This window comes from Oncorhynchus gorbuscha, linkage group LG22 (genome assembly GCF_021184085.1).
Source record: "Oncorhynchus gorbuscha isolate QuinsamMale2020 ecotype Even-year linkage group LG22, OgorEven_v1.0, whole genome shotgun sequence".
Lineage (NCBI taxonomy): Eukaryota > Metazoa > Chordata > Actinopteri > Salmoniformes > Salmonidae > Oncorhynchus > Oncorhynchus gorbuscha.
In genome coordinates, this window is record NC_060194.1 from 29,625,535 (window position 1) to 29,653,249 (window position 27,715).

Here is a 27,715-nt window from a genome sequence, read left to right on the forward strand (position 1 = left end):
TTAGTCCATAATAATATTATTTTTGGTCTATAACAAAAACTTTTAACAGGTCTATATGATCAATCTGTCAAGGTAGGCTGTGAGTGTGTGTGACAACATCAGTTTGACAACATCAGTGATACTTAAAATATTGAAAGTCATTTATATTTATAATCTGCAACAAACAGGTTCACAATGCAAGCTCTCTCTCTCTCTCTCTCTCTCTCTCTCTCTCTCTCTCTCTCTCTCTCTCTCTCTCTCTCTCTCTCTCTCTCTCTCTCTCTCTCTCTCTCTCACTCTCTCATACACACACACACACACACACACATCCACTCCCTTTCCCTCACTCAGATTTGCTCTCCGCTAATGGGAGGAGCGCAAATGTCCTCTCTCTATAAGAAGTGCCGAACGTACAACAAGGGATTTTATACAGCTACTCAGGAGAAACGAAATGATCTGCCCTGGAGCCGCAGCAAAATGCTGGATGGACACCTACTCCTGGGATGGTTATCGTTCACAGTTATAGTGTACCTTTTCAATTTGCCCGGACCGACAACAGCTTATTTCGGGTAGGCACTGTATCCATCCACATGTTCATGACACTGTCATTGATTAGAGTTTATTACGAGATATCATGCGCTCTTAGAGCAACTTTGATAGAGCGGATAAATTGCTTTACTTATATTAGCATACGGTTCATTCAATTGTTTCAACTTTCGTATCGCGTAAATATGGCATAAGAATGGCACTCTCATTCATCCCTGTTGATGTGTCCTCTAATAATATCAAACGTGGTGCAAATGAATAGGTTAGGCTACTTACTGCATGGTGTCCTTGTAGCTATATTGTGATATATTTCAAGTATCCGCAACATTGTTGCACAGAACTGTCAGTTCAGAGACACCTGGGTAGCGGAGTAGGCTGTCACTGCGGGTGGTGAGAGCAGGTAGATGTGAGATTAATTAGTCGGCATTGCAGTGGGTTTACAGACCGGTGTAATAGCTCAATCTACCGATGGTTTTGGGGTGGGTAATATGCTGTAACATATATATTTTTAAGGGGAGTAGGAGTTGGGATTATCTACAGTAAAATAACCATAATCAGCTGTCTCTGGGCAGGTTTAGACACACAGCATGTATTTGCCTAACACATTCACATGGATCTAATAGGGCTAGTTTTGACAAGTGTTGTTCAACAGAAAGTTGATCCCAAAAGCTACTAGTCTTCTGACAGGTATCCTACGCTAAGCCATTGATAGGCCTATCAGGCATATTTGAATGAAAAGTAGCAGAGTAGTGTGATTATTTTGTTGAATTCGGCTCTGAAAACAGACATGGGGCGAAAGGTGAGTGAAGGCTTCAGTCGCGACAGCTGGTTACAATAAAGCAATGCAGCTCACTTAACCGGTGTCTGAAACGTTTGTTCAGCTTGCATAGAAAACACCCCGTCTAGCATAAACATCGATATAGAGAAAATTCTGGCATATGGTTCGCGCTCCCACTAAATTTAGAAACAGTTTGAAAGAATGTATCCAGTATTTACAGTTCGTTGCCCAATCTCATGAGATACTATCATATCAAGGACAGTATATATACATTTTTTAATTTAATGAACAATTAAACACGTTATTCCCATGGAACACCTTCGTTTTTAAGGTGTAGCCTGCTATGACCACCTCAATATATCGAGTCTACTGGCAGCCTTTGTCTTTTCTGATGAATTTCATTAATTAGGATTCAGACTTCCTTGTAAGACCATTAACCTATAGATAGCAAGAAAATAAATGCAATATCACCTTCAAATCTCTTGTGTGAAGGATACAAGTAGCCTACAGCAGGCATGTTGTAGCTTGGATATGTTATAACACAAAGTTCCTCCCCAGTTGGTGGTTTATATATCACTAATCTATTCTCAGTGGCACCTGCAACCTTACAGCAACTATGAGATTACAGCAACTATGAGAGTTCAGTCAGAATCGTAATATTATTTTTAGGGATCATTTATTCTACCATGAACACCATATCATTCCAATCACATTCTGTCTAAAATATACAAACAATAGATTGTTGATGACAGAAGTAATCACCACCACCTTGTGTTGCAAACAATAGATCTCATGAAGTTGATTTGAGTCATTCACACTAACAAATGTGAACTCCTGGCAGCACTGAAATATTTAGGCTGGTTTAATTGTATTTTAATTGAACTTTTATTTAAGGTTTAAGATTTATTTATAACCTGTATTTAACAAATTGTGGAGTGATTAGAGTGAGTGATAACACCAGCAGTATAGTTCCAGGGGTATCAAATAAATATATATGTTTTATTGTCATATACAGAAGATAGGCAGAGTGAAATGTGTTATTTTACAGGGTCAGCGACAGTACGGCACCCCTGAAATAAATGAGGGTCAAGTGCCTTGCTCAAGAGCACATCAACAGGTTCTTCATCTTGTCGGCTTGGGTATTCGAACCAGCGACATTTCGGTTACTGGCCCAATGCTCTAACCACTAGGCTACCTGCCGCCTATATACGATAAGGGCATTGTTTAGCTGTGAACCAGTGGGGGGACACAGGGATGGGAGGGGCCCTCCAGGACCCGTTGGACATTATGAAGCTGTAAACTGGTTTGTTATGCCTCAGGGGCTGCTGAGTTGGGTCTAACCTTCTCTCAGATCTCATATAAGGAAACCAATAAATTAGGAAGGACCGGACAAAGCGGACTAGGGTGGAAGGAAGGAATAGCACTGTTTGGAAATAATTACTTTTTGGATCACGATCATGGTTTGCATTGCCAGAGGTTGTGTGATATGATAGGATTGTCCGTTTAGGTCTAATGTGTCACTCCTGAAAAGGTTATGTCCCCTGACCGGTGCAGTATGTTGATAGAGGAAGTTACTATCACCATAAATCCGACATGTTATTACAGATAATAAACATAAGTAACCCCTAATGTTAGGGTAACGTAGTGTTCTTACTGTAAAGTTTAGACCTATGCTAGTTCAGTCTGGACTGTTATGCTGTCTTGAAAATGATACATGTGAGAGTTGTTCAGCAGCCCGGTGGTATAGAAACCACATCATCGCTAAAAGTCACATGTGTATCAAGTGAGCTTTTGAGGTATAGGGACACAGTGGTAGATCATAACCATCCAACAACATAACCATTGGCCCTCAATAACTATCCAGTTGCATGTAATACGATTGAAGCGCAAAGGGTCCTTTGGTGTGAGGATGTGATGACACTATGAATGAGATGAGTGTCAGTGAATGAATTATCCCTTTAAACCAGAGAACATGAGACAAACAGATGACATAGGTGCCATAGATATACAGAAAATGTTTCTGGTACTGCCCCAAAGCCAAACCGACTACCCAGAAACCGGACACCACTGACACTTAGTGCAACACACATGCCCACTTGCCTGCACGCACAAACACACACACACACAGCAAAACACACACACACACACACACACACACACACACACACACACACAACACACACACACACACACACACACACACACACACACACACACACACACACACACACACACACACACACACACACACACACACACACACACACACACACACACACACACACACACACACACACACACACACACACACACACACACACACACACACACACACACACACACACACACACACACACACACACACAGCAACAACACACACCCAAGAGTCCACTGTTCCCAAGTCCCTTACTGAGCGTGTTTTATCCTCTCCAGGCATCATCTCAGAGGGGAGCACGTCTGCCCCCTACTGAGACCAATACCAACTTCCTACAGTGAGAAAAGCCTGTTCTGATCAGTCCACTGGCCTCCTTCCTCCATTCAGACAGTGCCGACAAGCCCTGCAGACTCCCTGCCTGGTTACCTATGACAGACAGACAGACAGACAGACAGACAGACAGACAGACAGACAGACAGACAGACAGACAGACAGACAGACAGACAGACAGACAGACAGACAGACAGACAGACAGACAGACAGACAGACAGACAGACAGACAGACAGACAGACAGACAGACAGACAGACAGACAGACAGACAGACAGACAGACAGACAGACAGACAGACAGACAGACACTGTACCTGGGCTGTCTGACTTTGAGTGGAGTATACATACTAACACACACTTGTTCAAATAAATATCTGCCATGAGCACGAGGACAGCACATCCTCCGGCCTTCTTCCTGGGTACTGATTTACTGAAAATAGATGGTCGATGTTGCATACCCAATTTCCCGAGTGTGGTGGTAAGTGTAAAGTAAACACACCGTCTCTGAAGGTGGGGTGGGATTCCTAGCGTGGTCAAGCACCCACTCAAATTGTCATCCTTTACCACAAGAATGTGAGCACTCATTTACTTTCCCCTGTTGAGCCTGTTGTGGCAGGTGCTGCTTCTCCCTCACAGCCCAGTATCATTATGCTTACCATTGGGGAAGTTAGCTGCAGTTTCATTCTCATGCTTAGACAATACTGTACCTTGATGGAATATTCTTTGTTGGGTTGTATTTTCGAGAAGTGAAGGGAGTGAGATTGTTCACTTAGTTGACCCCAGCTGAAGAGTTCACCTTAAGGAGTTTCAGCAGAATGCTGTTAAACAAGCTAACTTCATTCATTTAAATGCTACTTTTGGCCCATGGAAAGGCCTTTTGTGGTCTTGTAAACTGCATTCAATGCAAGCCTTTAACTGACTCAAACAGACATTTGTTTTTATTTAGTTTACTTGCTGCGGCATATACAGTAACCATACCCACAGCTACGCTACGTATGGTGAATTACCAATCACTAAGGCAGGGGTTCCCAACATAGGGGGTGCGGGCGCCAGTGTTTCGGGGGGGGGCTTTCCTTGATTTGAGGATTAGATGTATTTTTAAATGTAATTCTTTTTACAATTCACAATTGTTTATACCAATATAAAATGCATTAATCCACAATGCTTTAGGCTAGAAACAAACGGTAAAATGCCAGAGGAAGACGTGACTCTGATGCACATGGGAATATCTTTGATTTGTCTCTATGGCATTCAGAAGCTGAGCTACGACCTTCTAAAGTCGAGGAATCAAAGAAATTGTTATTTTCTTGGAAAGTGATCTTATACAATGTGTGACTGTCACTATCAATTGATCTAATCACTTTCTGTATAAGATAATATGTATAATTAAATTGAGGGTTCATATAAATTATCATCATAAAACATATTTGGTAGCGGAATAACATTTGGTGTCAACTATTTTCCTCATCCATGATGATTATGATTATCTATATATATTTTTATTTATTTAACCTTTAGTTAACTAGGCAAGTCAATTAAGAACAAATTCTTATTTACAATGACTGCCTACTCTGGCCAAACCCAAACCCGGACGACGCTGGGCCAATTGTCCACCGCCCTATGGGACTCCCAATCACGGGCTGTGGTTGTGATACAGCCGGGAATCAAACCAGGGTCTGTAGTGCTCTCTCTAGCACAGAGATGCAGTGCCTTAGACTGCTACGCTACTCGGGAGCCCTAAATGATTATGATTATTATTATTATTATCATGAAATAGCCTACCTAAAATGTGTCATGAGTCTTGTTAAACTACTGTATATATGTAGAATTGCAGGGCATTATCTTCAAAACAAAATGTTTCTAAGTTCCTCAAATGCATCAAATTAAACTGGTATTGTATTAGTGTGTTTGGGTGACATTTTTTAAATGTGAAAAAGGGGGCCCTGAGGAAAAAGGGTTGGGAACCCCTGCACTAAGGCATCACAATGAGTGTTAATAGGGTTGTTTATTGCTTCGACAGCCTTATGTTCCCTGCCCTCAGTTCCAGCTCCCAAAGGTCATTGTTTTCAGCCATATTATTAAGAGGAAGTCGCAATATGCCTAAAACAACGTAACAAAGCAGATTCATTTGTAGCCTTCAATATACTCACTGTGCTGCTTCTCCACTGTCTCCAGCGTTAATGTTTAGGCTTTAGCTTAGCGTCCTAACACTGTTGTGGTGGGTGGAAGACCAGGTTCAAACTCCATTTGGTGTGCTTCCAGTGTTGTATGGAGATGAAACAAGAGGTTATAGGCTGCTCAACAGCCAGTCTCCATGTAAACACTTCCCCCTGCTCCCCTCATGTGCGTGCTGCTGCTGGTATACCAGTGGTTTGTGTAAAGATGCAGGGTGATTACCAGTCAATAAGGGTGACTGTGGGCTCAGGGCTGGTGTTGGCGTGGGGCTAGGCTGGCAGACAGTGGTGGTGGGCTTCTCATTACAGAAGCCTTAAGCACTGATTAGCCCTGACACTAGGCTAGCTCACAGGCAGGGCGCAGGCAGAGTGGGAAGCGTTCCCTGCCTGGGATAGAGGGATTTCCCAACTTCAGAGGATATCCTGTGGCTGCAGCCACACCTCAAAGGGTATCACTTTACCGTGAGCCAAGAAGATAGGATTCTCTTTTAGCGCTGGCTGCTTGGGGTTAGCTGTGATCACATGGAGTCTGGCTAGTGGTGAGATCACACCACACAAACCTGCTGGAGGCTTAGATTAAACACCCATATGCCCTTTGTGAATACAGAACGAGAGAGAGAGAGCTTTGTTATCTTTGTGTTTTTGTCCATCCTGGTATGTTTGGCACAGTACTGTTTCAAGCTTGTCTTATGAGTAAGAGTTTGCACTGTGTAGTGTTAGGTCTATGTCCTCCCACGAAGCATCTGGTGAAAGGGATGCTATGCCCATAGCCACCACAGGGGGGAGCAGCCTCTTTCTGGAGCCCAGGATAAGTCTCATTCAAAACCTTTTAACCCCTTTGTGTAACCTTAGGAGAGTTGGAAATGAGATGTGAAAACAGCCAAATCTAAGTACAAATTCAGGATTTTTTTTTGTTGTGGTCAAAATAAATGTAAAGTACAAAATGCTGACTTGGATCCACTTGCATGTTCAATGTCACTCAACTCAGCCCACTCACAGCAGGGCCTTGCTGTATTGTTCTGTAGAAATAAGAATTCATTCTATTTAATTTCTCCTTGAATAGCAGGTTAAGGCAGTCTGTCATGGAAATGGTCCCTCTACTAAATGTTGCCTGTTGGAGTGAGAATAGTTATATTTTTGAGTTGAATCATTTGGAGGTTTGCGTACTCACACACACCTTTGTTGTGAAGGTTTTAGTTGATGTCTGCAGTGGCCTGGGTAGTGGATAATCTGGATACACTCTGTACAGTATAATGATATGGTTTTAGTGTATATGTTGAAGATTACATGGCATTATTGCATTTGGGAAGGTCTTTAAAATATGTGTTGGCCCACTCACATCCGAAGGGCTTAAGGTTCTGGTATCGTCAGCATGCCGAGACCGACCACAGTTAAGAAATATTGTCTTTTAAAAGGAGGGAGTGGCTCCTGCTCCTATCCAGCCTTTACCAGTCAGCTGTGTACTTCATGGCTGGTAGTTCGCAGATATGGAACGGAAAATAATTCTCATTGGTAACAGAAGGTATAGAGTTAGACACATGATGTTCTTTACAGATGGGGCTCGGGACATAGCCTCGACAAGGGAAATTTGCAAAACAGGAAAACCAATATAGAATCATGATGCTTTTAGTGGTCTGGGATTGATGATCTGATGTTAATTAGCAGGATTGCCATGTCATATGTTTTCCGTCCTTAACCACAGGCCAATTTCCTCTTTTACCCAAGTCTGTGGGAGAACGCCTGTGTGTCTCTGTGTGTGTGTGTGTGTGTGTGTGTGTGTGTGTGTGTGTGTGTGTGTGTGTGTGTGTGTGTGTGTGTGTGTGTGTGTGTGTGTGTGTGTGTGTGTGTGTGTGTGTGTGTGTGTGTGTGTGTGTGTGTGTGTGTGTGTGTGTGTGTGTGTGTGTGTGTGTGCGTGTGTGTGCGTGTGTGTGTGCGTGTGTGTGTGTGTGTGCGTGTGTGTGGCCCTTGTCTCCAGCCAGGATGAGCCAGATTGACAAATGCTTGCTTTGGATTCTGGCTTCGAAAAGTCATCTGTTCTACTCTTCTTACCTCATTTTCAGGTCGTAATGGGTTCAAGGAGGTCGTATGCAGTTACATGCAGTCTTGCCATACAGGCAGGTAGCACAAAGCAGCACGTTACCCCATGTTGTCTCTGATCCATAGCAGGATACCTTGAGAAAGGAATCTACATGTAGAATCTAGAGTTAAGGTCTCGGAATGTTTAGCAAAAACCAAAGTCAGAATCATGAAGTAAATTCATATTTTATTGGGTGATAAATTCTCAGTGTATGTTGATTCTTACCCATATGGAACACCATATGAATCTCATTATGACTAGATTGAATCCAGGTGGATGTACTTCATGTAAAGTGAGCCAAAATTACATCTCTTCAGTTGTAACTAAGAGTTAGTACCTTGATGTTATAACCAGTGTGTAGCTACAGGACGGTAGTTTATCACCTTCATTCATTCATGTTTCTACTTAGGACTGCAGTGCAAACAATATACTGTACCACTACCACCCTTACTGGCTTTACAGCTTGAGTATTGAATTTAGCTTCTGCTGGCTTTCTAGTAATTCTATTTGAATTCCCTGATCGAGAGAGAAGAAAGGAAACCTTGCAATCTCTCAGTAGAAACTGTAAATAACCGTTAATGCATGGTTGAAAACAGCTACTGTTTTTCTGATAGTGGTTTGACTTTACATGCTTGGATACCCCTTGGAAGTGAAATGCCCACTGTACAGTAAGAGTAAAATAGTAAATGTGTGTGTTACAAATCTAAAATCTGCATAACCAATTAACTATTGTACAGAGTATTATCAAAAAGTACACTTTTAATATACAATGGGTTCACTTTCTTTCTTGGGTTCACTTTCCAAATAGTGGTGGTCTGATTCTCGTGTGAGCGTGTGTGTGTGAATGGTGTGTGAGTGGTGTGTGAATGTGGTGGGTGTGTATGAATGTGTGCCGTGGCTGAACGTGTTAGGTGTGCCGGTCAGTCGGTGTGCTGGTACAGGGGTGCTCTGCGCTGCTCTGTGCCATGGCGTTTGCTAGAACAGGGGAGTCATGTGGACACTGTTGTGGCGCGCCCAATCTGTGCCAGTCACACAGTGACTACAACTGAGCCGCTGACCCTAGGAGCCTTGAGTTCTCACACTGCAGTTAAACCTCTTACCAAACTCCATGGTCTCATTCCCCAACCAACCCCGTACTGTATGCATACAGTACAGACCGCTCCACGGCTACAGAGCCAATAGTTCAGATCAGGGTAGCATTTGGAATAAAAGATTGGGAAATAAGAATCTGCTGATGTATTTCATTTTCTAGATGAAAGACGATAGTTTAGTTGATAATGACTCTGGTAGAGGGTGTGTCCAGACTGCTGTACAGTAGGGTCGGAAGGACAGAGCAGAGCTATGTCCTGTTGAGAATGGAGATGCATGTCCTCCTTTTGACAGACTTAATGACACTGTTTCCATTTCACTTGGAATTTTTGCCAGATATGGGGGAAAGAGTAAAAGGTTATTGAGGAGGTAAAGCTAAGATCGGCCATTGGTTGAGAGAGGACTGAGTCATATGGCTATTGCTTCTTAAGGCCTGAGATTGATACTGTACAGTTACATGACACATAACACAACCTCTCTGTGCCAAAACAGACCCATATAACTTTAAATTTTAGTAAGTTATTATCGTTTGAAAAATGAACCTTCCCTGAATGGGGAAGATATGATGCCTAGTCTGTTAACACTACAAAGTCTTGTTCACTAAGTCTTAGAGGGGGGGTGAGGGAGGGTTGGAGGGAAGTCCCCTATCTTCAACAGCTGACCTATACAGGATGTGACCAAGCATGATGTCATCTCTGTCCCTCTAGTCACCTTCCCAAATGGGACATATCAGAACTGTGACTCAACTTGGGCATTATGATGCAAAGTACGATGACAACAATTACAAAGTAATATTCATTGGTGGACTTGGTAAAGTTGTTATGAACCATGCGTAGGTCATCTACACCAGTACAGATCAAATGTGGACCTAAACATTTTCAATAACTTGGATACCACAGTCGGAATGTTGTTTTTTCTCTCTTTCACTCGAGCTTCTGTTCAGTCAGTAGTAGTACATAGCCTAGGCAGCAGCCTTGGATTCAGACCAGGCCAGAGGGAGAATACCACACTGACATCCCTACTACCTCTGGCAGGGCCTGGCCCATGAGACACCAGGTGGGACGATGGCTTGTGCCCTCCAGAGGTCACACCTAGCCCAAATTTTCTTTCAAACTTGTTATCTTTACAATAGCCTGGCTACCACCATAGGGTTAGATCACATTTATACTTTTCTGAGTTGAGCATGGTAGTTTGTCCCTAACAGACAGGGGATGAGGTAAACTACCCCAGGCTTGTATCTACAAAGAGTCTTGGAGGTCTTAGTGCTGATATAGGATTATATGGACCCGGGGCTGCTTTTTTAATATGGAACCTGGTTCTGTCTGTCTGTCTGTCTGTCTGTCTGTCTGTCTGTCTGTCTGTCTGTCTGTCTGTCTGTCTGTCTGTCTGTCTGTCTGTCTGTCTGTCTGTCTGTCTGTCTGTCTGTCTGTCTGTCTGTCTGTCTGTCTGTCTGTCTGTCTGTCTGTCTGTCTGTCTGTCTGTCTGTCTGTCTGTCTGTCTGTCTGTCTGTCTGTCTGTCTGTGTCTGCTTGGATGCCATTGTTTTGGGTTACCTTTCGTAAGACAGCTGGGTGGTTTGTTTTCTCTGGGAACAGGCTTTGTTTTGAGCCAGCAGCTGGAGGGATTGGCATTCGTTTAGAGTAAATTGGCCTTTGGGGGTAGGTAGGGGTGAGGAGGGCGAGAGGAACGGGGAGAGCAGACCCGTGAGAGGGGGATGGAAGGATAGGAGAGGGAAAGCAGAGAGAGAGAGGCAGCGGGAAAGGGGGTAGTGGGGGTAGTGAGGGTAGGGGGTAGTGAGGGTAGGGGGTAGTGAGGGTAGGGGGTAGTGAGGGTAGGGGGGTAGTGGGGGTAGGGGGGTAGTGAGGGTAGGGGGTAGTGAGGGTAGGGGGTAGTGAGGGTAGGGGGGTAGTGGGGGTAGGGGGGTAGTGGGGGTAGGGGGGAGTGAGGGTAGGGCGGTAGTGAGGGTAGGGGGGTAGTGAGGGTAGGGGGTAGTGGGGGTAGGGGGTAGTGAGGGTAGGGAGGGGGGGTAGTGAGGGTAGGGGGGTAGTGGGGGTAGGGGGTAGTGAGGGTAGGGGGTAGTGAGGGTAGGGGGTAGTGAGGGTAGGGGGTAGTGAGGGAGGGGGTAGTGAGGGAGAGGGGATACAGGGAAGGACAGAGTGGAGACAGGGAGAGAGAGAGGGAGACAGGGAGAGAGGGAAGACTGGGAGGGAGAGCGGGAAGACAGGGAGGGAGGGGGAGACAGGGAGGGAGAGAGGGGAGACAGGGAGGGAGAGAGGAGAGACAGGGAGGGAGAGAGGGGAGAGGGAGTTGACCTTAGAGACACCAGACCACAAAACCAGCAAGTTGAGTCTGAATGAGAAACTGTAGTTTCTTGCTTTTCTCTTCAGGAGGGTTCAGCCAGGGTTGACTCTTGACTATTAAAGGTGTTGACTTTACGTAGAAACACACACACACAGGCAAACAAATGCTGCGCACATGCATGCGCAGGTGTGTGACGCACACAAACACACACAAATGCAGACATGCAAGCATATGCACACACACATGCACACCCACACCTGTTGGTCAAGTGGGATGGAGATGGTGAAAGGGTACACACTAGCTGCACATTTGTCTAACCTTCAGTAGCCTCTGTTTGATACACACTGACGATACCATACATTAATAACACCTTCCTAATATTAAGTTGTCCCCCCCGCATAACAGCCTCAATTCGTTGGGGGCGTGGACTCTACAAGATGTTGAAAGCGTTCCACAGGAATGCTGGCCCATGTTGACTCCAATGCTTCCACAGTTGTGTCAAGTTGGCTGGGTATGCTTTATTTAACCTACAGTATATGCCCCAGTTATTTGTACTATTGTGCTCCTCATAAAACTAACTCCCACACGTGTTTATTCTATTGTCTGACATGTCAGCTTTGGTACAAAACATTCGGATTTTGATGGGGATATTTTATTTATTTATTTATTATTCCTCGATCCGAGTATGGAGCAAGCAGAGAAATGATTAATACAAATTCAAAACTATATTGTTTTATTATGCCCAGCTAACAAGGCCCCTTAATGATGTGAGGCCTGAGGCCTCTTCTGTCTAATGGTAAGTCCGCCAGTGTGTGCAACCAGAATAGCCATTGGTGAAAGACAATGGGGATTGTAATACTGTATTTTCATATTACAGCCAAGTGTAATATGTAATGTACCAAATGCCCATTGGAACTCTCAAAACCACCAATGGATTGCAGTCTGGAAAAGCATGGATCTGATTGGAGTAGGGGGGTCAGTTATTCACTCAGCATCACTAGATGTCAATCAAAGCCAATGTAGCCTGACACTGTTAATGAACAATCTGGAGGTCTAAAAATTAACAGTTATGGTTTCTGTCTTACGTTCATCACTTACTCATGAAGTAGTTCACAACAGCAAGAGCAAATTTGTTATAGAACAATCAGTTAGTTGCACTGCAGCTCTCTGTGTCACAACATGTGTTTTAGTTAGTCCCCTGTGACTGCAGATTGTGTACTGAACTGCCTTTCTGACATACTGATGTTATGAAGTGTGAATGACCCGCCAGCATCTCGGCATGTTTGCATATGTTTGTAAAGAACCAGTCATTGCATGCTCATCACGTACTCATTAGCATGATCAATATTATACCAAAGGTTATGTGAGATCAAGGTTATTATCAAGCTGCCAATATTTGATTATGTTAAATGTTCTTGCACTACCCCTTCACATGTAACCCTTAATAACCTTTCATAAACGCTTCATCAACCCCAGATGAAGAGTGACATTAACAGACATATTATCAACCAGTGCAGCAGCAGTCCAGGACAGGGTCCTGATAGGTGCTCCGACACGAAGCCAGAAGGGTGATGACGTCTGAATAAATGATTTCCTCCAGGGATCCAGGGCTGTGTGGCTACACACACACACACACACACACACACACACACACACACACACACACACACACACACACACACACACACACACACACACACACACACACACACACACACACACACACACACACACACACACACACACACACACACACACACACACACACACACACACACACACACACACACACACACACACACACACACACACACAGCGTAATGAGTCGTTTTCACTCAGCCATCCTGTGCATTGGAAAATGTATATAAAGTAAATGTCACGGGCAATGGGGAGTGTTGACAGGTGGAGAGAAAGGCCTAAACAAACTCCACCGTTAAAGGCACAGGCAGGGAGGAAGAAGGCAAGGTAACTAGTGAGATTAGCCTTGTTTGAAGCCTCCGTCGACGATGTCTGTGTGTGAGTGAGGAGTGTATGAGTGAGTGAATGAGTGAGTGTTAGGAAAAAGCAAAGCTGAGCAAACAGCAGTAAGAATCCTACCTCACGTAGGATAATAGTGAACTTTATTATTTTTCTGTTGGTGTTATGTTCCATGTGTGTTGCTGGGCCAACACCTCAAACAGAAACAGCCTCTGAAAACAGTTCATGATAGAAAAACACAGGTCTACATGCTCTTACATTCTAATGCGTAAGACCTAGACCTAGCAGCAGTAGCTCACTACACTGCAAACTATACCTCCTTGTTAAAATATACCTCACCCTCTTACCATGTACACCCTGTAGTTTTGTTTGTTTGTTATGTTTAAGGATCATAGATATTGAGATATTGTTGTTGGGCAGTGCTTTACATTATTCCTACTCAGAACCTGTGAACTCCTGTGTTCCTAGAAATAGAAAAATGACTTTCAGACCAAAGATCTTGCAAGATCAGTTTCTGGAGTGCTACTGTACGTGCACAATACTCTCCTTTTCGACTCCATCCTTTGTTCTAAGTGAGTTAAATGAGTTCACGCTGCAGTGTGTGACACTGGGCTCTGCAAAACTCAGCATCGTCTGAGTGAGTGTGTTGCATTGGGTTTCCTATAGGTCACATTATGGAGGTAAAGTGATCTTTAAACTGATCTTTAGCTAGTTTTCCTGTACGGTTTTTGGTTCTCCTTCTTTGTCTAACACCTCTTCGAATGTGCTTGTTAGGCAACACGCAGCAGCACAATTCAAATAGTGCATGTTGAGGATAGCTCTAAGAAGTAATCAGTGTTTTAAAACCTAATCCGATAGCCTCCTCTTAACTCCTCCTGTAGATATCAGAAATGGAACTGGAATTAGAGCACATCTGTGTTAGCATTTGAATGTACACTGGTCTGACACATAGCGGAAACATGGACACGAGGAGCCACAGTAGCTTCTTCTCGCAAGACCTGACGTGTTTCTCCATTTTCTCAAATCTCTCCTCCTATCCACACTTTGCCCCCCAGCCTTCTTGGTAACTGGATAAAAACATGCCTTCGTGTGGAAGTCAGTCACAGCTAGGCAGGCAAAGCAGTAGCCCAAAGAATCAGTGTTGTCTCTTGCCTCCCTCCAGCTTCAGAATTTCTTTGTGTCTCAGATAGACACACAGGCAAGCAGACAGATGGACAGACTGACGAACGGATAGACAGACGTGACAGCACACAGACACTTTTGAGGAATTACATTTTATTTGACTCTTGTCTTGGATAGCCGCAGGGCCACGCAGGCAGCCAGCCAGGCATCTGTGCTCTATGGAGAGTTATCACTGAGGAGACAGTGTGATAGTTACAGTAGTGGTTGAGGCTCTTGATGTGTGTCGTGTCCACTAAGGAATGTAACATGTCATGGTGATAGGATTGAGAAAATGAAGACTGTGGAGTTTCACCACTGCTGTTATTAGTACTAATGGCACACCCATGTATAGTTTAGCACAACCGGTAGCAAACGGTCTGGAGTTATGCCATGAGCAACCATTGTGCCTAACATAATTGAATTGCTGTGTACGGTACATTACAAAGGCTATACGTTTCTTTTGTTCTTACAGACTTTAGGAGCGTGATGCTTACATCTGTCAAATCTCTAGGAATTGTTCCTTTTTTTTCTCTAAAAACAGGTACTTCATTTACTGAGACTGTCAAGTTCATGAATAATCGGTTCCACTTTGTATCTCCTGGGCAACATCGCTTATTTCATTCCTTCAGCGATATCTAAGTTCAGTAAAGTTGGTATATTTTTACGTTTCAGGCATACCGTTGAAGTGGGAAGTTTACATACGCCTCAGCTAAATACATTTAAACTCGGTTTTTCACAATTCCTGACATTTAATCCTAGTAAAAATTCCCTGTCTTAGGTCAGGTAGGATCACCACTTTATGTTACGAATGTGAAATGTCACAATAATAGCAGAGAGAATGATTTATTTCAGCTTATATTTCTGTCATCACATTCCCAGTGGATGAGAAGTTTACATACACACAATTAATATTTGGTAGCACACATTTAAATTGTTTAACATGGGTCAAATGTTTTGGGTAGCCTTCCACAAGCTTTCCACAATAAGTTGGGTGAATTTTGGCCCATTCCTCCTGACAGAACTGGTGTAACTGAGTCAGATTTGTAGGCCTCCTTGCTCACACAAACTTTTTCAGTTCTGCCCACATACCTGTATTTCTATAGGATTAAGGTCAGGCCTTTGTGATGGCCATTCCAATACCCTGACTTTGTTGTCCTTAAGACATTTTGCCACAACTTTGGAAGTAAGCTTGGGGTCATTGTCCATTTGGAAGACCCATTTGCGACCAAGCCTTAACTTCCTGACTGATTTCTGGAGATGTTGCGTCAACATAATCTCCCTGCCTCATAATGCCATCTATTTTGTGAAGTGCACCAGTAAAGCACCCCCACAACATGATGCTGCCACCCCTGTGCTTCGTGGTTGGGATGGTGTTCTTCGGCTTGCAAGCCATCCCCCTTTTCCTCCAAACATAATGATGGTCATTATGGCCAAGCAGTTCTACTTTTGTTTCACCAGACCAGAGGACATTTCTCCAAAAAGTACGATCTTTGTCCCCATGTGCAGTTGCAAACCGTAGTCTGGCTTTTTTATGGCAGTTTTGGAGCAGTGGCTTCTTCCTTGCTGAGCGGCTTTCAGGTTATGTCGATATAGGACTCGTTCTACTGTGGATATAGATACTTTTGTACCTGTTTCCTCCAGCATCTTCACAAAGTCCTTTGCTGTTGTTCTGGAATTGCTTTGCACTTTTCGCACCAAAGTATGTTCATCTCTAGGAGACAGAATGCGTCTACTTCTTGAGCGGTATGACGGCTGCGTGGTCCCATGGTGTTTATACTTGCGTACGATTGTTTGTACAGATGAACATGGTACCTTAAGGTGTTTGGAAATCGCTCCCAAAGATGAACCAGACATGTGGAGGTCTACAATTTTTCTTTTTTTTTCTTCCATGATGTCAAGCAAAGAGGCACTAATTTTGAAGGTAGGCCTTGAAATACATCCACAGGTACACCTCCAATTGACTCAAATAATGTCAATTAGCCTATCAGAGGCTTCTAAAGCCATGACATCCTTTTCTGGAATTGTCCAAGCTGTTTAAAGGTACAGTCAACTTAGTATATGAAAACTTCTGACCCCCCTGGCATAGTGATACATTGAATTATAAGTGAAATAATCTGTCTGTAAACAATTGTTGGAAAATGTACTTGTGTCATGCACATAGTAGATGTCCTAACCGATTTGCCAAAACTATAGTTTGTTAACAAGACATTTGTGGAGTGGTTGTGAAACGAGTTTTAATGAGTGTATGTAAACTTCCGAAGTCAACTGTGTATCATAGGGCTTGTTGAGTGATGGCTGGAGTTTCCATTCTCTTGGCTCTCCTGATGGCATGTAGAAATGAATTAAGCAGGTACTCTAAATGGTGTTGCCATCATTCAAATATTGAGCCTCAGCCCACTGCAGAAGTGTTGTGGAAATGTTGTCAATGTACACATTTATCAACAGGAGTTGATACGTTATTTATTTTCTCCTCACTGTGTTGTAGACGTACATTAGTGGATACACATAGTATCAACATGAATAACAATTAAGAGGAATAAAGATAGCATTTGTATCTCTACACGTACGATACATAATGAGGCACAGTCAGGCCAGACTATCCGACTATGCACTTAAGCTCTTTTACTCCCTAAAGGAGAACAATTTCTGTCAAGACACAGCTTGTAAGGTTTCCATTAGAAAAAATCATAGTTGTCAGACAAGTTAGGAGAGGCAAACATGTTTTGAAAAAAAAAAGAGATAGGAGCCATTTGACCTGATCTGAATACACAAATCGCAAAACCTGCCCTTTACCCCACTGGACTGTTGAGATCATGTTCTTCATATGGGGCGTGCCATGTACATAGTAGGTTATTAAAGCACTGTATAGTATTCCACAGAAAATGTGTAATAACCTTTTTTATAACGTACGCTAACATAGGCTTAACATAATAGGATATTGGTAGGCAGTATGACTATGTGACCATATTTGTCATGGTTTTAGACTCCAGGGGAAACACTTCACAATCAGTTATGATCACTTTTGAAAGATTTCTCTCTCTGTGTGTTACATGACCTCTGTGACTTCTTCATTGAGGCCATTTGGCTCTGAATGACAGAAGTCAAATGAGGTCATAAAGTGAACATGTAGCACAATTGACTGAAGGAGTACACAGAGATGTACACAGATGACAGAAGTACCCAGTAACTCTAAGAGATACAGACTGTGAATCAATCAGTGTTCACATTCGCTGCAACATGGTCTATGCCTGGGACATCTGGAAGGAATCTCTATGGCCGTGACTTTGGTTAATAGTTGTACCCAAATGACTCATGGGCTGGAAATTGAATTGAATAGGTTTCTGGTTCATTGGCATCAGGAACACGCTAGCTAAATGCTAATAGTGGCTGACTGGCTGGCTGGCTGGCTGTGTCTTGCTCACTCTCTCTCTCATTAGCTTGTGTCCTACTCTTATAGACCGGGACGGAATCTTTCCTCACTGAAGAGTTACTGTACGGTTCACTTGTCATAGTTACTCATTAGACTAGCTATTGCCTCCTGTTCTGCCCATGTGCCTGGTGATATCTGCATGGAACTCTCGTTGTGCGTGGTGCAATCAGTTCATTGTTTTGTGAATGAGGTCAGGACTGTGTCGTCCGAATTTGACACACCAGATTCACCTGAACATGACAAGGTAACTAAAATAGGATCCTGTCCTCAGCTTTCTGTCTGGTGACATGCTAAACCCATTAGATAAAATAAACCTCTGCTGTTTTATTGAGATTGATGGAAGGGAAGTTCACTCAAGGCCCATTGCTAAATGCCAACATTTTGATGGCAGAGGCCAGAGACAGGTCACCGTATGGCACTGAGCAGAGCACTGAAGTTATGTTGAGGAGACAAGAAGAAAAACAACCTCTCCTTGTCACCCCCAGAGTAAATCTAATATGTTTATCCCTTGTTGATGGCTGTTGTCAGGACAACCCCAGATTGTTGTCAAATATAGCAGGTGTCAATATTAGCAGGGAAACATTGACATTGTAAAGGCATTGAACTCTTTCAGTAATGGCATATTATGTGCCTGGGTCCGTTGTAGGAGTCTGTTTGTGAATTCTTCTGTAAATCCATTTCTGTTTCTCTTTCACTTTAACAGTGTAAAAGTGGCCCTGAAATTGCACATAATGAACATCTACCCTGCCAATTCTGTCAGATGGTGTGACCAACATGGTCACAGACTGACAGTCATGTCCCCTGCGTCTCTGTGTGAAAGTAATGCTCTGCTTTGTCTATCCGTCACAACCTCAGAACGCTGGTCAGTCGGGGAGGATTTTGCCAGCTATGCGGCAGACCCCGGGCTAGCTTGTGTGTTTTATATACGCTTCCTTTAAATAAACTGACGAAAGGAGTGCAACTCTACCACATGTTCTCCTATACCGTGTTTAGAAACTAAGCTTAGCCTCATTATATTTCAAATGAATTGCAGCTTTAGGGTCATGAACACTGGAAGTTTGTATGAAGATTCTATAATGAGGCTGTAAAGCCTGCTGTGTGATCATGTTTAAATCTATACACCGCTGGTTGCCGTGAGTGACAGTCATTCGTCTCTGGGATATGATAGGTCTCCATTGGTTGGCTACTGTTTAGCATGCCTGTGGTGTGACGGTCAAATTGACTGTGTGGGACCATTGTTTTAAATCTGTCATATCATGTCCTTTAACCACTCTGTATCAATCTAGCTAGCTAGCCAGCGATGTTATGACTAGCGACCTTATTGGTAGCTACCCCGAAAGAGAGAAATCAGCACAGAATGTTCTTTAGCTGCTGAGAATGTGCTATATACACAGACATGGTGAATGTTGATCTCAATCTCCAGAAAACATTGCATTCCCCAGAACATTAACCATTGTACTCAAATGCAACCTTCAAAAAATGGCAGCCGAAATCTCTCGAACATTAACCAGCTCTGACTTAGACCATAAAGGTCAGCCTTCTATATCTGGGACTTAGCATACTATTTTCTTGACATTTCCAGTCCACAGTACTGACTGAGTGTTCCGTAGTTGATTTTTCATTCTCCGATCCCTCCTAATGGTGTGTTACAGTACGACATTTCCCTCTCTTTGACCCAAGGCCCTTGGGTCAAAGCGTTGCCAGCAGGAGCACAGCAGGAGCATCTGACAGTATCTTACGGGTATCTCTCTCTGTCTCCCCAGACTGACAGGTAATGAACCCCTGTCCATCCTACCGCTGAGCTCCCAACCCGAGGAGAACGTGGGCAGGGCCCACTACAAGCTGTGCGACCGGCTCAAACTGGAGAAAAAGCAGAGGCGGATGTGTCGACGAGACCCGGGTGTGGCCGAGACCCTCATGGAGGCCATCAGCATGAGCGCCCTGGAGTGTCAGTACCAGTTCCGCTTCGAGAGGTGGAACTGCTCTTTAGAGGGCCGCTACAGAGCCAACATTTTAAAGAGAGGTAGGGAAAGAAAAGCTTCTCAACTTCATATATCAGTATACATGTAATATGTTCAGAGTTAAACTTTTTCAGCATGCAGATAACTCATGTTCATGGGTGGAGGGGGAGAGACATTTTTGCAATTTATGCTGCCATCATTGAATGGTATAACATTGAATGGCTATAGTAGATAGTATAGTAGGGTGTTGTAGGTTGTTTTTAATGTGATGTCAACATTCAATGGCTTATTTTGAGAGTCCAGCAGGACGCTGGTAGCTTATAACTGATATCTGATTCTTCCCCTTGCTCCATATCTCTCTCCAGGTTTTAAGGAGACAGCCTTCCTGTATGCCGTCTCCTCAGCAGGCTTGACTCACGCCATGGCCAAGGCGTGTAGTGCCGGGCGGATGGAGCGCTGCACCTGTGATGAAGCACCAGACCTGGAGAACCGCAAGGCCTGGCAGTGGGGCGGCTGTGGAGACAACCTGAAGTACAGCAACAAGTTTGTCAAGGACTTCCTGGGCAAACGCTCCAACAAGGACCTGCGTGCCCGCGTGGACATGCACAACACTAACGTGGGCATGAAGGTGAGTGTAGAGTGGAGCCGTGTTGGATGATGCAGTGCATTTGATATTGTTGATTCGTGTGATGGGACCACAACTCACAACTCGTCACCACTGTTGCTGTAAAAAGGGCTATATGAATAGTTGATGGTTGATTGAATGATTCACTGGTTGATTGAGTGATTTAGTTATTGATTGATTGATAGTGGAGTTTGATATATCTAGGCCTTGTAGAGCTACTGAATGCTTTGCCCTCTCTTGAAATAGTTGAGTTCTATGGGCGTATTCTAGGGTGAATATATTCTCCTACATACACATCTTTACATATATAATGTTGGGTTGTTAAATTATTGTTCTCTAAGTTGACATCAGTCAAAAAGACACAGCAAAATTACCAGAACCAGTGAAAATTACCAGATAGAAATTTAATGTGACCACGAGAGGAATAACAATGGCAGAGTTTTTATGACTACATTCCAGTGGTCAACAGAGAAACATTTACCCACATGCTGTGGTTATTAAACACATACTATAGATTCTAAAGCACCCACTTAATAGGAAGATAAAAGGCCAGCCTAAATGACTTAAATTGACTGCTAAATTCAGTCAAATAAGATAACTCTCATTTATCAACCTTTGGTTCTCCTTCTCAAATTAGAGAGATAATAGCCTTCGTTTGTGCCTTGGCGGGAGTAGACAATTGTTTGTGGTGAGGGAACGAGGGTTTGGTTTTTCAGCTTGGATGAGATTTTAATAGTAAAATCAAAAAGAAGAGAGAATGGTCTTATATTGTCAAGCCAAAGCAAAGTCAAGGTCCTGGCATCCGCTATCTTTATCGGATTTTCTCATATTGTGGCCATTTTCATTTTAGTATGAATTTAAATTATAGCAGAAGCACACTTCCCCAATTGTTAGCAGACAGAAAGATCTTCCCAAAGACCCATGGTGTGCTCTTCCTCTTCAACTTGGCTCTCCAAATCCATTCTCTCAGGATATTTGATTTGTGATAAAAGATTTACAACGCTGTTTTCGTTCAGGTTTTTTCTTATTTGCACATGTAGTGAGGTGTACCATGTCCCATATGAAGCACAAACCTTGGAATGTGCTAGGCTATGCATCCCTAGAACAGTTTAAAGCTGACATCTCAAATGTTCCTGAACTGAACTGCAAGTGTGGCGAATATGCACCACGTCTTTCTTATCCCCCAAGCTGTTTCCCAGTGTGTGAGAACAGAACCGGAGAGAAACTGTCTGTCCAGTCCAAGCCTCCTTTGGAGAATATGCATTATGGATTTTCACACAACTGTTTTATGTTGTGGTCAGTTGATGCTGACTGAGCTGTACACAAATGAACCATTGCCTGCCACAGAGAGTTCAAGCTATGTCGCAATGTGTACTATTTACTGTTGTGCTGTATTTGACCAAGCAACAACCCTTTCACTCCTGAAAATGTTACTTTGTCGAACATTAACGGTCAGAAGTGGTATGTCAAGTTGAACTGAGTCCATATTCCATGCCATCTGTTGAATAGATCCCATTATATGCATTTTGAGAAATCTTCGGGCCTCAACATATTTGACGTAAAATAGATTTGTTTAGCTTTCCACGTGCTGGCCTAACTGCAGTATTATGGAGTTGGCCTGGTGGAAGAGATGGACCTGTCTCCCAAGAACAGGGGCCAGGTTCTGGGTATCCTGTCTCCTTCTTTCCCATGGCTGTGGAATTCAAGGGATCTTTTCTTCAGAAAAAGTGCCTCAGCTATGTCCTCTACTTACTACTAGTAATAACCATGATGACTTTAAGCAAACTCGATTACCCAATATTATCATGACAGAATGTATCGTCACTCCCACCCACAAAGATTCTCTTTTAAATGATTGCTTATAGTGTACCACATGTTTTGGTATTTGGTCGGGAAGTGACGTCAGTGTGACAATGTTGTCATGTAAATTGTTATTATGTTAATGACAGTTTATCACCAATAAGTAGAGCCTCTAGATAATCTAACTCTGTGGTGGGAGTATCAGCAGAAAATATCATTATGGCCTCGGTGCTCATCACATTTTAATACATTGATGTCCCGTTTATGATATGAGTAAAGTCTTCATATTGAAGGTTATTAATCATGATATTAGGACGTATTACATAGACCCATTGTGCTGTAGAAATTACAGGGGAGTGTCTCGGTAGTTTTCTTCTTTTCTTCTTCTTTGAAACATTGCTTACTATACAAGGTATAAAGTCGGTCAAAGTTGATTTTATGTTGTTCTCAGGCTGTCCCTTTGATCCCCTGTGGTGGCTGACTGTCTGTATGTTCCTCTCCTCTCCCACCACCAGGTGATCAAAGCCGGGGTAGAGACTACCTGCAAATGCCATGGCGTCTCAGGCTCCTGCACCGTCCAGACATGCTGGAGGCAGCTCTCGCCCTTCCATGAGATCGGCAAGCAGCTGAAACAGCGCTACGAGGCCTCTCTGAAGGTGGGCAGCTCCACCAACGAGGCCACGGGGGAGGGGGAAATCTCCCAGGCCCGGCCCCAGCAGCAGCCCTTACCAGGCCCCAGCAATGACCCAATCCCACGCACCATGGACCTGCTCCACATCGAGGACTCGCCCAGTTTCTGCCGGCCCAGCAAGTACTCGCCAGGCACCTCGGCCAGGAAGTGCTACAAGGACAAGAACTGCGACGCCATCTGCTGCGGCAGGGGCCACAATACCCAGAGCCGCGTGGTGACCCGGCCATGCCAGTGTCAGGTGCGCTGGTGCTGCTACGTCGAATGCAAGCAGTGCACGCAGAGAGAGGAGGTCTACACCTGTAAAGGGTAGCCCAGTCTTAGAGGAGAGAGCAAGACAATGGAGTTGGAGGACCTTTATAAGCACTTTGAGGGATTTTCTGTCGTGTGGGTTTGGTTCTAATGCCCTGTAGCCCCAGCCAATGGGGGTTGGGGTTGCAGCAGGAGATTGGCCTTGTCTGACAAACGGGTCAACACGTGTCTCATGCTTTCTGGTTGCAGAGTTAGAGCCTTGGATAAAGGCTACCTCGCCTATTCAACATCCAGTCAGATGTGTCAGTGAGAAAACGCAGCACTTGGCAGCTGTCTCCGGCTAGCATGCTGTTAATGAGGATCCAATAGAATGACTGTAATGGTAAAAGACTGGCTTTTGGGCCTTGCCCAATGTAGAAATGTGTGTGTTGGCGGCGAGTGAGGGTGCAGGGGAGTCAAATGACAACTCATATGGCAATCATGGCAACCATATTCTGAAACTGTTAAGAACACAGGGTGTAAGATTTATTATACGCACACATATTTACACTCGCACACCAATGTGTGTATGCATATGTATGTAAATAAATTAAATTGTATTATAATGATATTATATACACTTGCCACTTCTCTGAATATGTTTAAACAAACCACTAACTACACAAATGTATTGTTGTTTGTGTATTCTCGCTCTCTTTTGCTTTATCATTTCTTTTGACAAGGCCCTTTGGAAAGCAGCACATTTGTGTCCTTTGTGTCTCTCTGTGGATCATTTATGGACCCTTTGGGACTACTCCTTCCCGAGGAGAGGAAACACGCTCATTTGTCTTTCATTCTTTTTCGCTAGAGTGAAATTGTTGGTGAATACATTTCTGAGTGCAGAAACGTCATTTTTTTTTGCCAGTAATTTTAGGCTACTTTTGGGCGAACTCAAATAATGTTCAGGGAATAACTGAAACCACTATACTTATTTAGAAATAGTAAAAAGAAAAACTGAAAATCTGCATGTAATCGAAAGTTCAATGAGAGAATGGCCTTGCTTTTCTGAGTCTAGTGTCTATTATTGTCACCATGAAAACAGGAGACCGACCACTTGACCAGTAGAGAATGCATCTTCCAATCAGCTGACTAATGCTTGAAGTAATAGCAACCTAACTATGTCACCTTGCTTCTTGGTACTTAGTTAGCACTCTGTTTAAAAAGGAGAAGCCAATCTTGCTAGTAATACTACTATAAAGTAAAGAAAACTGCAAACTATGGGTACAGGAGAAATGTAACCCCTATTTATATACATACACTCTCATATCCTTCCTTCCTCTCTCTAGAGTGCACCATTTGATTGACAAGGATAAATGGTTGAGGTTGAAAATGAACAGTATGATGCTATGGAAACTAAAATCCATCTTGACATGTCTGCAAAATGGCTTCAAAATTAACACCCTGAGGCAAATGCGGTCTTTTCCAGATAGTCCTGCTGAAGCTTAAGGTGTATTATGGTGACAAAATGTGTTTGCGACAACAAAGCAAATGTATGCTCTAGCTGTAGCCTATGCATTTTCTATCCATTGTTTGGGGCATAGCTAACAGAACTCCGTGACTGCAAAGGTACAATCTCCTTTTGTGTTGTTTTGACAGTCATTTTCTTTAAGGCAGGTTACCATTATGTTGTACAGTAAGATTTGTATGACTAACATTTAATATTGGATGTTTGAAGTGTAAAATGACTGGTGGCAAAGGCAGAGCCAACCCTGTAAACAGCTACAATAACTCTTCAGATGCAAAGTCATCTTTAGATTCCCTTTAGGTATACCGTCTTTGCCTTGTTTTAAGTGGGTGAGAATGAACTACTGAGTGAGGAACCCAACATTGTAAGATAGCCCCATTTACGCACTGAAGCCCCAGAAGCCCTTTATCATTTCCCTTTAAAGTATTTAAAGACCTTGTATTTATGAATATATACAGTGCAGGTGTTTTTGTTTATTGTAAAAAGCAGTGGTTTATTCTCCTGTGGTATAGAGACAAGAATGAGGCACATGGTACAATCTCACAGACAATTAAAGAGGAAGTTGGTAGCAATAAGGAGGTTAGGACCAAGACATCTGATGCTGGGAAGGCAAGTGGTAAAATATATAAGGCTAATCCATGAATATGGAATACATTGCTGCTGTAATCTTTTGTGGTCCTTCTGTAGCTCAGTTGGTAGAGCATGGCACTTGTAATGCCAGGGTAGTGGGTTCGATCCCCGGGACCACCCATATGTAGAATGTATGCACACATGACTGTAAGTCGCTTTGGATAAAAGCGTCTGCTAAATGGCATATATTATTATTATTATTATTATTATTTTGATTGTAAGTGATCATCAGTAAGTGAAAAACAAGTGCCAAACGAGTACCAACATTAGTAAATAGCATGCCAATACCCTCGAAAATAGCTTTGACCACCGACTATGATAGATAGACTACAGTTCGCCCATAGTTTTGAATCAGTGACGCTCACAGGATTTCTATCTGATTTGACCCACCATGATTTATCCAGAAAAAGCAGCATGCTCTCAGAAGGGAGTCTAGCCTAACGAAGGTTGGTTGGTTCATCCTCTAGAGCTGAATTCCAAACATTTTGAAAATGAGGAGACATGCCAAATAAAGAATGGTCAAAAACATATACATAGAACTTTGCACGCTACATGGAAACCATAATGGCTCTGCTGAAAGCCTGAGCATAAATGCCTGCTACCCACAGCTTCCACACTCCCCTGCCCAAGACTGTGGTTCTCTACAGTGGTCATTTATTGAATGGATACAAATGTTCAACATTTGAGTCATGGAGAGAGGAATACAGTATGCACATTGCATGTATTTTCTATGTTTTATATTCTACGTTTTTTAAGACAAAAGGACGGCATGATACAATGGTTGTTCTTCAATGTCATTGTCTTAGTCCTTCATATTCTATTTTTGAACTCATAGCTCTGCACTGTGTAGTTGTCAGAGGATCATGTATAAAAAAAAATCTATTTTATAGGAAAAAATGAAAATAAAAGAAAGATAAATTATTTTCAAATATGTTATGAGCATGTGTTCAATGTAAATAACATTAAGTCAAAACTGATTTTATATACTTGTATTTTTTACTCAGTTTATTTTCTTGAGGCTTGTATGGGGTTTTGGCTTCTTTGCGGTGGAGGCTTCAAGAGACAGTAAATACTGTAAAGTCAGCATAATTGTTCTTAAAGATAACGCTAACATTTGAAGTTCCTAAGCACAAAACAAATCCTAACAAATTTAGAAAATCAACAATTCTCTTCCCTTTTTCAACTGTTTTATATACAGTACAACACATTGAAAGCTCAGCTGTTTTATGTAATTGACATTGCACAATACTACACAAGTATTTTTGTAGCATCCCGTTGTGTAGCATGACCCATTTGTTTGAGGGATTGGTGAGGGGTATATGGGTTCTGTCTGTACCCATTAACATAGCCATCTGTGCAGATAAACACACGGACCAAACACAAAGTAGTATTGGAGCGAACTCATTCAACTTTTGGTATACTCTGATGTTCTTGCAAAGGATCACAACAAATGATATTTAGAGGGTCACAATCACCGTGTACATTTTTGTTAGGATTTGTGCTGTGCTTGCTAATAACAAAACAAACATGTATTACCCTTTGTGATAATACTATACCAACAAAGCTTTGTCCATGTTCACTTATTCATGTCTTATGGGAACGTAAATTATTTTCCTCTACCTCATGTGTATAGCTTGTCGGTATAAACAGATCACGAATGACTGGTAAGAATGTATTTAAGTTATTTAACATCTTTGTAAAAACAAAGGCAAGAAAATCTGAAATAATAAATTAATTTTTAAATTATTTTAATGTTTGGTGTCATTCATACCCAGTGGTTATTTGGCTATTGCTAATTGGAGCTTGGTCCGAGTCTAAGTAAGAAAACAGTAAAAGTTCTACAACACTAATAATCCATATTTCTTTCTCCCCATTATTCAAAGCAACTTTTTGTATGTATTTGTTTTATTTTACTTAACCAGGCAAGTCAATTAAGAACAAATTCTTCTTTACAATGATGGCCTGGCAAAAGGCTTCCTATGGGGACAGGGGAAAAAAACTATGTAAGACAAAATGGACAACACAGACAGAAGACACTGGCAACAGCAAAAAATACAACAGCAACCAAACAGTAGATGTGTGTGTGTGTGTATGTGCCGGCATGTGCAATGGTGTAAAGTACTTAAGTAAAAAATACTTTAAAGTACTACTTAAGTACTTTTTGGGGGTATCTGTACTTTACTATTTATATTTTTTACTTTTACTCCACTATATTCCTAAAGAAAATAATGTACTTTTTACTCCTTACATTTTCCCTGA

The 27,715-nt window shown here is 42.7% G+C and overlaps 1 protein-coding gene across 1 annotated transcript; it reads left to right on the top strand.

The window, feature by feature from the left end:
- Nucleotides 1-350: 350 nt before the first annotated feature.
- On the top strand, nt 351-27,202 carry wnt9a (wingless-type MMTV integration site family, member 9A). The gene is made up of 4 exons (XM_046322611.1): nt 351-548; nt 19,760-20,019; nt 20,323-20,585; nt 22,898-27,202. Exons 1-4 carry the CDS (start codon nt 361-363, stop codon nt 23,381-23,383), a joined length of 1,197 nt encoding a protein of 398 aa, XP_046178567.1. The 5' UTR covers nt 351-360; the 3' UTR covers nt 23,384-27,202.
- Nucleotides 27,203-27,715: the final 513 nt, after the last annotated feature.